General features: G+C 37.9%; 1 protein-coding gene across 1 annotated transcript; it reads right to left on the reverse strand.

The window, feature by feature from the left end:
- Window positions 1-410: 410 nt before the first annotated feature.
- Window positions 411-4855, reverse strand: MRPL15 (mitochondrial ribosomal protein L15). The gene is made up of 5 exons (XM_090282859.1): window positions 4654-4855; window positions 3666-3820; window positions 2911-3076; window positions 1646-1769; window positions 411-943 (listed from the first exon to the last, which is right to left on the reverse strand). Exons 1-5 carry the CDS (start codon window positions 4759-4761, stop codon window positions 606-608), a joined length of 891 nt encoding a protein of 296 aa, XP_090138985.1. The 5' UTR covers window positions 4762-4855; the 3' UTR covers window positions 411-605.
- Between the last annotated feature and the right edge of the window lie 8875 nt (window positions 4856-13730).

Consider the following 13730-nt stretch of genomic DNA (forward strand, 5'->3'; position numbering starts at 1 on the left):
TCATGAATTGTCTGTGCATCAACGTTGAGAAAATTCACTTGGAATTTCTGTTCCAATTTGTTGGCAAGTACCGTACTACTTAGAAGCCATTCACCAGTCTTAACTTTAAACTCACATTCTACATCTTAACCTCCTTGAGTTGGAGGCTTACCGTCTTAACGCTGGGGTAGCAGCGCTTCCTTGAGGCTACTGATTAAGAGAGGGCACCAGTTCACTAACAGCTGTTCTAACCTTGAGCCAAGCAGGCCTGCAAATCAATCCCATCCCACTTACATGTTCATTCTGATTTGCATCAATAAAACCTGGATGAAAAGATCATTAAAAAAATCAACTAGAAATATTCTCCAAGTATTACAACCTTCCTTTGGCAGACCACCAGGGAGTTTGTATCTTTGATAGAACCCACGCAGTTTAAGTTCCTCTATGCAGTCCTTGCTTACTGCATTTTTATTTTTATTTTAGATAAAGAAAAAAGATATGATTACACCAAAAACATTTTTTAAAAGGCATCTGGAGAATTACAAATTAAGAAAACGCAATGAGAAATACGTATGTTTCATTCCCTTATCCAGTACTCTTACAATTCTGCTTTCTTGGGAGAGAATTCAAGAGCTATAATACTTGAGAAGATTCTCATCTGTAGGTTTTAGGATTTTCTTATCTGCCATATTCACCACCCACCCAGGGGCAAGACCAAAGAAAATCTGCCTTGGATCCTTTCGAGTACTAAGCATTTTAAAGAGTTCATCTTTAGTGATATCCGGTAAAATGTAACCATACTTCTTGGCAAGTTCAAGTCTTGCTTCGGGAAATTTAGCAGGATCCGCCAAGTAACCACGATTCTTTGCATCAGTGTAATATGGGACCAGGGCTTCAGGTGGAAGCATTCTTTTTGGAATGGGTTGTCCTCGCAGGAAGAATGGAACAGGTTTGCATAGAATTTCTGAAAAAACATTTTAAAAAAATAGATGCAAATATTGGCTACATATAATGATATTCTTTAATAATAATTTGCTTTTAATTATTTTTTGAATACAACCAAGGTCAGAGCTTAATTTGAAGAAATTTCCTAAATAGGCCTGTCTAAAGTAAGCAAAGGGAAATGCTTCGTTTTAAAAAGTTTGCATCTCAGGCCCTGACTATTGTGGCTCTGTGGATTGAGCGTCGGCCTGCGAGTCAAGTGTCGCCGGTTTGATTCCCAGTCAGGGCACATGACTAGGTTGCACGTCAAGTCCCCAGTTGGGGGTGCGAGTGAGAGGCAACCACACAGTGATGTTTCTCTCCCTTTCTCCTTTCCCCTCTCTCTAAAAAAAATAAATAAATAAACAAATAAATAATTTAAAAAATAAAAATAAAAAGTTTGCATCTCAAAAGTCAAAGCTACTTCTCAGTTACCAATGAATAATGAATTTCTTATATATAGATAACATCGTATTTAAGCCTCATGTTTAAAATCAAAAACTAAATCTTTTATGACATATAGGCTGAAATGTACTAAAAAAAGATGGATCCCCATAGCTACACTATGAATAAGAAATGCTAAAACAGAAAACCAAGGTGTCTGAACGGTGAGGACTTTTAAAATCCTCATGGCAGTCAAGTATGAGACAAAGAAATAAAAGAAAATGACTGCAGAACAACTTACCTAAACTTCTTGGATCATAGAAGGCTGTAGTAACAACACCGCCATTTTTTTCAATTGCAGCAATGGCTAGTTCTGAAGCCAACTGTACTTCAATATTAACTTTTGCCCTAAAGGTGTCAGCCCCCTATAAAAATGTTAAAACATATTCTGTTAGTAAATAGCTTGAATCAAAGTAAATTAATTATGGTAAGCTTCCTTTTTACAGTGTTTTCCCCTCCAAAGTGCCTAAAATGTCATTCCTATTTTTTAATTTTTATTTTTTTGTCATTCCTACTTTTAAATACCTCTGCCCTGACATCGTATCAAACAATATCAAATTATTTTATCCTTTTTTAGATTATCTTGTTTTACCAATTTTCATTCCCTGTAATCAGGGATGACTGTATTTTCATTTGATGTATTCAGTAGACACCAATATAACTACTCATTCCCAGCACTTCATTAATTGTAGACTGTATCACAGTCTACAATTACATAACGACTGCTAAACCCACATCATTGATGGGGACACCAAAGCAGAGAGGTTAAGTAACTTGCCCAAGATCACAAAGCTAGGATTCTAAGCCATGGAAATTAGTCACAAGTGTCTGTTCTTAACCGCACTTAAGTTCTTTATCCCTAAATAAGCAAGAGGCCGAGAGATAATTAAAGAGGGGGATAAGTAGGCTGGAACCAGCAAAGAACAAAAAATCTGACAAGCTTATTAGAGCTTTAGAAAATTTCTTTACTACAATTAGAATTGGATTTGATTTATTCCTTTCTTCCATAAATATTAGCTGAATGATTATCATGAGCCAATATTGAAAATATAGCAATGAATCAAAGTACTTGCACTCAAAGAACTTACATGACAGTGAGGAAACATTACTTGGTAAGAAATGTCAGGTGTTCATATGTTCAAAGAAAAATACTTTGGGCAGGGTAAGGCAAACAAAGTATGACGGGGGGGGGAGGATGAGGTGGGATGTGAGTGCTCCCTCCCAAAAGAAGGTCAAAAGGTGACATTTAAACAAGAGAACCAAAAACAGTGACCAAGCAAGGTGAAAGTATACACAGGAGAAGAGCATTCCCAGACAATGGCACAGAGACCCCCTCAATGAAAGAATGCTGGCTTTCTTAAACCACAATTGAGTATAATACAATCACTACTATGTAATGGTTGTAACAACTCAAGAGATAAAAATAAAAAACAGCAAAGTGATGATTATATGGAAATCAGAAATAGCCTTTTATGTAAATACAAAAAAAATCTAATCCAGACTTACCTCTTCTACTAACTGGACACCATAATGCCTTTTAAGTGGCTGAATGGTCACACCTCTTCCGTTGACAAGCTGGGTTAAGTCAATTGGTTGAGTGGGATCAACTCGACCCAAATCAATAAGGTACTGCAGTCTGTTGAGACTCAAAGGCTGATACTGGCGTCTGAAGCTACAACACAAGAAAGTAACAGTTGAAAAACTCAGTCAAACTTATCTTTCTGTTAAGTTCTCCAAATCAACTCAAAGCTTTGTCCTATGATTTCCTCCATCAATTTACATGTTTTATTTAACAAAATAAAACCCTCCTGAATACAATAAAAACATGTTAAATTGCTTGCCTTCTGGTAATAAAACAAAACCAATATTTCCTTTGTTTCACTAAAGGTAATTTACCTCTCTAAGCATTTATTTCACTCATTTCCACAAATAAATGAATTTGTGAAAAATTTAACCCATTATCTGAATTATGTATTAATTACTGGGTGACACAATGGGCCAAATTTATATATATATATATCCTGCTAAGCCTTTGAACAACCACGAGAGCAGGCATTATTATCTCCGTTTTGCAGGTCCGAGTGCAATATCTGGGGTTTTCTTTCTACTAATCCAGGCTAAATTTCATTACCAAAAATGGTTCAGAGAAACAGTATCAAAAGTTGGTTTCAAAATGAATTTAAATTTCTACCAAGCTATTTTTTAGGTGATTCTCAGTGAAAAATAGGGGTTTTTACTTTAAAAAGCAAAAGCAACCTTACCTGTGTCCTTCATTAAACCCGTATTTGGGGATTAGGATGTAAAATGGTGTCTGGCCCCCCTCGAAGCCCAGTCGGGGCCGGGTTCCCCTCTGCCGTTCTCCTTTATGGCCTCTGCCACATTTTCTACCTCTTCTCCGACCTCTTCGTCGTCTCTCCTACAAAAAAAAAGGAGTTTTATGATCTACAGATGCATTTTTTTAAAACTGTATTTTACCTTTTCACTGTATATATTTTATGACATTTATTCATCCAACCGACCCATACTAGCTTAAACCATGTGCCCAGACAGTTCTAGCTGCTCTAATGCCTACACACTCTAAATCAGTATCTTTGCCTCTGAAGATGTAACTGACTCTTGCAGCCAAACTCCAAGTTGTTTCAAAGGAGACAATACACGATGGGAGGGGGCCAAGAATTCTATGAGAAGTTTGCATTGAAAACAAAAAGCCAGAACTAAACATCCACAACAAATAATGATACAGTATATTCAAGGAAATTTACTTCAGTTGTAAATATGTATTTGTTACATTTTTTTATTTAAAAATCAACAAAAAATTTATTTCCTGTCACCTCACAAAAGCAAAGTATTTTTAAAAATGACAGTATGCCAACTTTTCAGAGCTGTATCCACTGATTTTCAAGACACCTAAGGTAACAAATCAATTCAAGTCTTTCCCATGAAGACAAAGATATATTGGAAAAGCACCTCATTTTAAATTTTTGAATGAGGTAATTATTTTGTAGTTTTTGCGACTTCGCTCCTCCGCTCTAATTAACTTCATTATGCTTTTAAATGTAAACCTTATTAATAATTAGGACCACGAGGGAAGATTCTCCTCTTTGCCATTAAGGATTACAGGGGCTCGGCAGCCCTACGTTCAACCCAACACCCTTCGGGAAAGGGGTCCTCCAGCACAATCATCAGTGAAGGGCCGCTTTCAGGGCGCCCATCCCCCAGCGCTTCCCCGCACCGCCACCAGCCATTTACCAGTTTCCTCGAACCTGGACTCGGCTTTAAGTTGGCCAGACTCACACGGGGTAGGGCCCGGAGCAAGTCCAGAGCTCTGGCCCCACCTTTCCGCACGGTACCGGCCATGGCCTGCACGGCCGGGAAACTACACGGGTGCCCTTGCCACTTCCAAACCCACTTGGTCCACGGATGCTGCTTTACGGCCTCGGCCCCACCCCTGTCGTACTGCAGCGTTCTCTGCGCCCTCTGCCCAGCGGTGCGCAGGGAACCAAGAGTCCCGCCTTTTTCTTTTTCTTTTTCTTTTTTGGCCACGTGATAACATCTTGAGAGTTTGTTCCTTGTCGTTGTTCTCTCAGGACGCTCAGCCTACAAGGTTATATGACGCCACGCAATGAAAACGCCGGGCGTTAGGGAATCGGCGTTTGTGTTTGGCCTGGTAGTCCTGGCAGTGTCTTCTCTGAGCTCAGCGTGCAGCCTGGAATAAAACAATGCACCAAATTAAAATATTAACTTTGCGCTTGGGTAACCACAGGTGGTAAGATAAGAAAATACTGAATATATGCAAGTAGGTATGGACAACAATTGTATTTTTAAAATTATTATCAACAAAAATGTTTTTCAAGGAATTAATATGCAGGGGTGCAACTATTAAAATGCCTCCCTAATACTAACCTGTGAATAAGATCAAACTGCGTTCTCATCCGTGTTTATGTGTATTGCTTTGACCGAGTCACTGGGATACTAACTAAACGTACTATTAATAATGGCAGGAGCCATACCGAGGTTTGTCAAGTGTCCAATGCTGTGTAAGTCAGTCTTAATGCGTTTTATTTAATTAAACAACCATTGGTGGAGAGAGATGTTATTACCCTTTATAGACAGAGACAGTAAACTTAGAACGGTGTTAGGTATCTTGACCAAGGTATCACAAGCACCAGCAGAGCCAGGATTCAAACTTACACTGCCTGCTATTATAAAACTAGTATTTTTTATAATATAAACATTAAATATATGCAGCACAAGATACCTAACATTTTTACTCTGAAAATGTCAGCTTAATTTTTGTCTTAAGTGAGGGTAATACAGAAGATCATATCCCTTTTTCTTTTTGTAGTTCTTTATATATTTTACTGTCTTCCTGGGGAGTTTTTCCTGCTGATTCCTATTAGGGATCACAAATAGTAAAAATGAAAAATAAATTTTTGCAGGGCAGTGTTGACAGAAGAAACAGCCAAGCCCGTAGAGAATTTTTATGAGTTTGTTTTAACTATAATGCTGGGGAACTCAAATGTTGGAAAATTTTAGTTTCAGGTAACAGCTAATAAGTTTAGGAATCAATGTATGTAAAAAGCTATTGTTTGAGGAACTGGAGGTATGACCCACCTTGACTCCAGGAAACCAGAAACAGTTCCAGTTTTGTGCCTCGGGAGGACTGCAAGCAATCAAGATGGTGTCTGAGCCATTGTACTCCAGGGTGAGATGACCACTGACACCGCCCAGAACATGAAGACCACTGCCCAGGGAACAAGGGCCACCGCCAGAGACACAGATGAAAGAATGCTGCAGCTTTTATCTGATTAACCTTTTCCCTGAATTCCAAACCCCTTACCTACACTTTTCTTCTTATAAAAAGGGTCCATTTATAATGGAGTTTAAGACAGTCTGTTAGGGTACAAACCCACTGTCTTCTCAGATCCCTGACCATGTGAATAAAGTGCCCATAAAGATTCAATCCCTGTCTCTGCTTATTGGGTCTGGTAGATGACAGGCATCATGAACACTGGCTTTTCCAGTTTCAATACTGACAACGATTGCCCGGAAGCAAAATCTCAACTGATTGAGAAAATGTTCCAGAGAATGGCAATTTTACAGCCTATTTTATATATTAAAATCAAAGGAAGAAACATAAGGAGGGTTACATGAAGTTCATTGGTGGTAATTAGAGAGGTGGGAGAAAGCAAAGTCAGAGGGAAATCTCTGAGATTGGATAAAGAGTAAAATGCAGTGACTCTTCTTTTGCATTGGTGGGTATAGTAGAATTAACACAGAGATGGTATTATGGGTACAAGGTAACAATGAGAGGTTCTGTGGTCTTGGGGTATGCTGCAAGGGTGTACCCTGAGGAGTCTTGAAGATTCTCTAACATTCCAGGGTGTGTTATTTTAGATGTAAAAAGACAATAGACAGGCTTATTTATGGTAAAAATTGGCCTTTGTCAAGAAAGCTACAGGCCCAGGACCTGATGGCCAGCCATGACTCATTTTTAGTCAGCTTTGTCTGAACATAAAAATTCCTTTGTGGTTGCTTTCAGTATCTTGAGTTTATACAGCCCACTATGCAGGCTTCCCCTGAGCTTGTCAGGTTTAGTATGTGGCCTCTTTTTGTCCACAGAAGCTATTTCTATGTTTAACGCTTTTTGAAGTTATAATAAATCAAGTATAAAATACAGAAAGAAAAGATTGCTTTCATTCCTGTATTTAAACTTTATGAGCAAGACATTGAACTTTTTACTGAAAAATACACTGTTACTGAAGTCAAATAGGATCTTTCTCCCAGTGTGTTTGAAATCTAGTAGGAGAGACTTTCCAAAATTGAATATTTTTTTAAAGTTAAAAAATAATGTAGACCTCTTGTAGACCTAATAGTACAAATGCAAGAAAAAGACAAATATATTAGTTCTATGAAACAATATGAAGATAAGGTCTGGACTCTATTTAGATGATTTAGATGTACAGTACAAAAATATATACAGGAGAAAAAAGGAAACTAGTCTCTGCCTTTAGAGGTTCTCAATTCAATATGTTTCATCATCTTGTTAGAAATTTCACACTTCTGGGAAGAAAATGGCAAAATATATTGCAAAATATGACCGAATCTACAGAAAGATACACACTTTTTCCTCTACCTTAAAAATCATTTTTTGCATTAAGTAATCAACTTCTGGGTGAGTTATAGTACCAATAATGTTTTTTATCATGACAAAAATTTTATTGAATAAGTGAGATAGAAAAAGTATAAAACAATATATTGCTCTTCTTAGATGTGGATGCTCTTTATTGTGTAGGTTATTTAATGTTATTGGTGGACATCAGTTAATAATAGCGGAAGTAATAGTTGTTTGTAGTTAAATTGTAGGATCCATATTTTTTTATCCCACATGCAACATGTTGATTAAGCATATAAAACTGTCAAAATAATTCAATCAGTTTCTTATTTTTTTTTTAATGCTATGAGTTTATTTGAGATAAATTGACGACATATGCTGAGAAGCAAGATCGCAAATGCTCTGATGAGTTTCATCTGTGTTGTAAGAATGTGAATTAAGCCTATAGAAGTTTTACATCATTATTATCATTGCACATTAATACTTATTAATATTTATAAGCACCTACGTGCTTGGGGTGTTGTGCTAAACCCTGTTTAAATCAAATTAAGGAAACCGTGTAATTAAGAAAACATCTTATCTACTTAAGGTCTAGTTAAGGTCCATCCTGTTTCCTGCCCCAGTTAATAGTGACTACTGAATCCTTATATAAAAAGAATGAAATGAACCTTGTAAAGATAATATAATTTGGATAGAGAGTAAAAGTGGTTGTGAAAATCAAAGAGGATAAGTTCATCACAGAAGGTGCTTTATATGAACCATAATGACAATACACTATGATGACTCTGAACAACTTAACCCTCTGTTTCTGAGATTTAAAAAGACAAAATAAAAACAGGCACATAAATCTCACCCATCTAATCTCCCTAAATGAGATCACACATTTGGTAGGGGTAAGATCAGGTGGAGAAAAGGAATTTTAATTATTAAATTATTATTGAATTTTACTATGAACCAAGAATAAGACATATTAAGAAGAGGACCAAGAACAGACTAATTTTGTGATTATCAAAATTGAGGAGTGGAAAACAGCAGAAGTGATTTTCCTTAGTGAAAGTGGGTGGAAGCCAGGAGCAGGAGAGCAGTGAATCCTTTGACATTGGGAGAAGAAAAATACAGAGATGTATGAAGAGGGCATGGAAAGAGGCTGGAAATAAATGTTACCCGCATCATCAATCTCTCCCCTGCTTGTTAGTCTTATTAGCGTAGAAAAATGCTCTAATAGCACTCATCTTAAAAACAAAACACCACTTTTATTTACTCCATATCCCTCCATATCTGTCAGTTATGCCCATTTTACTGCTTGCTTTCACAGAAAAAGTCCTCAAAAGAGCTCAAGGACTATCTCTGATGCCTCCTCTTTGATTCACATGTTCTTCTATGAATAGCCTCCATATTGCCAAATCTGATAAGAAATGCAAATCAAAACTACAATGAGATACCACTTCATACATGTTAGAATGACTATTATAAAAAAAAAAAGAAAGAAAGGAAGGAAAGAAAGAAAGAAAGAAAAAGAAAGAAGGAAAGAAAGAAGAAAGAAATTAACAGGTATTGGTGAGGATGTGTGGAAACTAGAACCTTTGTACATGTAAAATGGTACAGCCACTATGGAAAACAGTATGAAGGTTACTCAAATTTTTTTTAAAATAACAATCACATGATCCAGGAATTCCATTCCTCATTATATATCCAAAAGAATTGAAATTTGGATCTTGTAGCAATACCTGCACTCCCATGTTTATTGCAGCATTATTCACAATAACCAAGATATGCAAACAACCCAAATGTCTATCAACAGACAAGTGGATAAAGAAAATGCAGCATATATGTGCAATTAAATATTATTCAAACTTAAAGATTAAGGAAATCTTACCATTTGTGACAACATGAATGGACCTGAAAGACATTATGCTAAGTGAACTAAATCAGTCACAGAAGGACAAATATTGCATGATTTCTTCCATATGAGGTATCTAAAATAGTCAGTCTTATATAAGCAGAAAAGAGATTGGTGGTTGCTAAAGCATGGGGGTGGGGGAAATAGAGAGTTGTTAAATAGGTATAAAGTTTCAGTTATGCAAGATGAATAAGTTCTAGAGATCTACAACATAACAACATTCTGCCTATAGTCAGCAATATAGTCTTATGCACTTAAAAATTTGTTAAGAGGGTAATCTCAGGTTAAGTGTTTTTACAACAACAAAAAAAGCAAGAGAACACAAGAAATTTTACAGAAGATATGTTTGTTACCTTGATTGCATGATGATATTGGGTTGGCCAAAAAAGTTCCTAAGATGGCTCTACTAGTGCTTAGTTGTCTTTAACTTCGTTTGAAACAATTTTGTTAGATTTTACTGTGATAGTTGTCATATCAGAATGCATTAAAAAAAGCTTATCAAAATTGGCGAATTTTTGTGCAGCCATTTTAATATTGGAGATAGAAGAAAATACACATTTTCAGTGTATTATGCTTTATTATTTCAAGAAAGGTAAAAATGCAACTGAAACACAGAGATTTGTGCAGTGTATGGAGATGGTGCTATGACTGATCAAACTTATCAAAAGTGGTTTACAAAATACTGTGCTGGAGATTTCTTGCTGGACGATGCCCCACAGTTGGTTGGGTATACCAGCTGAAGTTGATAGCGATCAAATAGAAACATTAATTGAGAACAATCAACATACTATGCAGGAGATAGCTGACATACTCAAAATATCCAAATCAATATTTCTGTACTAAAGGCTGTAGTGGACCAATCTAACAAGACCAAAAAGTAAGCCTCAGAAGGACCAAGTTAGTCACAAGTGGTATGCTGCATCCTTCCTCCCAAAAAAACCCAGAAACTTCAGCAATGAACAGAATTAAATTCATTATATTTGGCACCTGATTTAAAAATTACCAGATATGTAAAGAAGCAAGAAAATATGATCTAAAATGAAAAGAAAATCAAGACTCAGAAATGACGGAGACAATATAAGTAGTTGGCAAGAATGTTTAAACAGTATAAATGTGTTCAACAAAAATAAGAATGAGTATTTTAAGTAGATATTAAATATTTTTAAGAAAGTCTCTTATAACAATGTGAAAATCTTTAACACATAAATTAGTTAAAATGGAAAAATTTATGTTATGGGTTTTTAACAAAATCAGATGCAGCAAACAAACAAAAAAATCACAACTAACATCTAGTGAGCCCTGGCTGGGTGGCTCAGTTGGTTGGAGCACCATTCCATACACCAAAATGTTGTAGGTTCGATCCCTGGTCAGGGCAAGTATGGGAGGCAAAACCAATTGATGTTTCTCAGATCAATGTTTATCTCTCTCTCTAACAATTAGAAACATATTCTTGGGTTAGAATTAAAAATAATAAAATAAAATCTAGAGGTAAAAATTATAATGTCTGAGAAAAAAAATGATGTGGATAACATTATCAGCATATTAGACACCAGAAATAGAGATTAATAAACTTAAAGACTTAATAGAAATCATCTGAAAGAAGACTAAGGAAAACTGGAAAAAATAAATATCAATGAGTTGTAGTCAAGTGTAGTAATATAGGCATAACTGAATTCCAAGAAAGGAAGAGAAGGGATGGGATAAAAATTTTTGAAAAACTAATGTTGATAGTAGTGAGTTTGTTGTCATTTTAGTGTTCATAGTTTTTATCTTCTTTCTCTTAAGTAAGTCCCTTTGACATCTCATATAATAATGGGTTGGTGATGATGAGCTCCTTTAGCTTCACCTTGTCTGGGAATCACTTCATCTGCCCTTCCATTCCAAATGACAGCTTTGCTGGATAGAGTAATCCTGGTTGCAGGTTGCCTGTCATCACATTGAATACTGCGTGCCATTCCCTTCCTGCCTGCAAAGTGTCCTCTGAGAAATCAGCTGTTAGTCCTATAGGCATCCCCCTGTAGGCAACTCTCCGCCCCTCTCTTGCTGCCCCCAGGACTCTGTCTTTATCTTTCACCTTTGACATCTCAGTCACAATGCGTCCTCCTGTGGTCCCCTCTGGGTCCAGCTCGCCTGGGACCCTCTGTGCTTCCTGGACCTGTATGTCCATCTCCTTGGCAAAACTTGGGAAGTTTTCCTCATTTTTTTCAATTCTTCTTTCCTCATTATGTAGTGGTCGATTTTTTTTCTTCCTTATGTTCCAAATCATTGATTTGAACCCCAGTTTTCTTCCCTTCACCATTGGTTTTGTGTGCATTTTCCTTCGTTTCATTTAACATAGCCTTTACTTCTTCTCTCATTCGTTTGCCGTACTAAAGCATATCTGGCCAAGCCTGTGAGCATCTTTATCACCAGTGTTTTAAATTCTGCATCTGTTAGGTTGTCTATCTGTTAGGCTGGCTATCTCCTCGTCACTTAGTTCTCCCACTGGAACCTTGATCTGTTCCCCCTTTTGGGCCATACTTCTCTATCTCCTCATTCTGACAGACTCCTGTGCTTGTTTGCCTCCTCATCCCAGGTAGAACTATCCCTCCTGTTATGTTGTAAGGGGCGGAGCCTTAGGGATTTGTCAGTACTGGGTGACCTGTTTCACCACATTGTGGCGCTGTATGTGGGGGAGGGGTCCAAGAGGGAACAAGGCCACCAGCCCAGCACTAGCCCCTTTTCCAGGCGCCTCTCCCACTTCCGCACCGGACTGGTCACCCTCTAGCTGCTGCCCTGGCTGTCATTCCCAGAGTGGGTGGGTCTGCGGATGTTCTAGGACTGTGGGGGCCCTTTAAAGAAGCGGACTCTGATAAGACTGGCAGTTTCTTCCTCCACCGCAACCCCCACTGGTCTACACAGTCAGGGGTAATGAGGCTTGATTTTCCCCAGTGCTGGGTCTGTGAGCTGCGAGGTCCAGTGAGGAGCTGGGAATGCTCCCAATGTGTCCCTCCTGACTTTAAAACATGTGACTGCGCTTTCTACTGGCCTGCTGCTACCACCGCTGCCGCTCCTACTGCCACTACATCGTGCTCTCTACGCCTCGGCTCCGCCCCTCCTACCTGTCTGGATGAGTATTTCTTCTTTATATCTTTGTTTATTGGACTTCCATGCAGTTTGACTTTCTGGAACCTCTGGTTGTTTCTAGTTTTGAGGTAGTTGTATTTCTTTTTAGTCATGGAGGGAGATGCAGCATGTCTGTCAATGCCTCCATCTTGGCCTGAAGTCTTGATTGGTCTGTTCTTATGCAAACGAGGACTGTAAATCCTTACAGTTAGATTGGTCCAAAAAGGACCCTCCTGCTTGGTCAGAATTGGATTACTTTGTGGTTGGTGATGATGCAAATGAGGATTAACTACACAGCTCCAATTGGATGGGACAATCTCAGTCCTATTGGTTAAATATGCTTCCAGGAACTCCTTTAAAAGGGTTGGTTCAACTGGCGAGAACACAATGCAGGCAAGCAGTTGAGTTGTTGAAGTAGGCAGGTTAATGCAAGAGAAACATGGCTTAGGTGAGGGGCCTGTTTAGTGGCTGCTGAGCTCTGTTTATAAATTTGAGCCTCATTATGGACTAAAAGCTCTTCTCAAGAGGTGTATTTGGTTGTGTTGACTCAATAGGATCAACACAACTAAAGACTTAAAAGTCTAACATAAAGGTACACTCAGATGTGAAGTGTGAGTCACATTATCATTCAATAAATTAGTATCAATTTAACATTCCTGAGGGTCCACAGAATTTTCAGTACTCAAATCTGAGACAAGAATGGTAAGACAGGAATGAGTCCCTGCACCCCCCCCTCCCCGTCCCCCAATCCTTCAGCGTTCGGGTTATCATGTGAATTAAAATGGATTTTTAAAAGAGTCTTTTATGTTCAGCAGTTTCCTTCTCTATCTTATACTATACTCTCTAACGATTGTATATATCCTTTAAGTTTCTCCAGGGAATTGTAAACTTCTGAAGGTCAGAGCATTTGGCTTTAGGTGTTTCTGGCTTAGATCCTACCATGTATTTGATGTGCATAGAGCTACTCATGGAGGAAAGGGGCATTTAATCTCATGCTTAAATCAGCACTATGTCATTGTCCACCAACCACTAAGTTATGGATCTTCAGTGACAACTGAATGTTATCATTACCACCTCAAGTTTTTAAAAGAGGACGCCAGTCAACTCTAAAACTACACATCGGTGTAGCCCCAAATAGAAATCAGTCCCTCCCAACCCAGTCCTACTTGACTTTTATAAATGAGTACATCCTGGCTTTAGGAAACA

This window comes from Furipterus horrens, unplaced genomic scaffold (genome assembly GCF_987537825.1).
Source record: "Furipterus horrens unplaced genomic scaffold, mFurHor1.1.pri manual_scaffold_7, whole genome shotgun sequence".
NCBI lineage: Eukaryota > Metazoa > Chordata > Mammalia > Chiroptera > Furipteridae > Furipterus > Furipterus horrens.

Bases quoted from the DNA above. Each gene is read 5' to 3' on its own strand.
- MRPL15 (XM_090282859.1), bottom strand. From the start codon at position 4,761: ATGGCCGGTACCGTGCGGAAAGGTGGGGCCAGAGCTCTGGACTTGCTC. The intron at 3,821-4,653 runs GTAAATGGCTGG...TTTTTTTTGTAG, and splicing joins GTCCAGGTTCGAGGAAACTG to GAGAGACGACGAAGAGGTCG. The intron at 944-1,645 runs GTAAGTTGTTCT...ATGTTTTTTCAG, and splicing joins CTATGATCCAAGAAGTTTAG to AAATTCTATGCAAACCTGTT.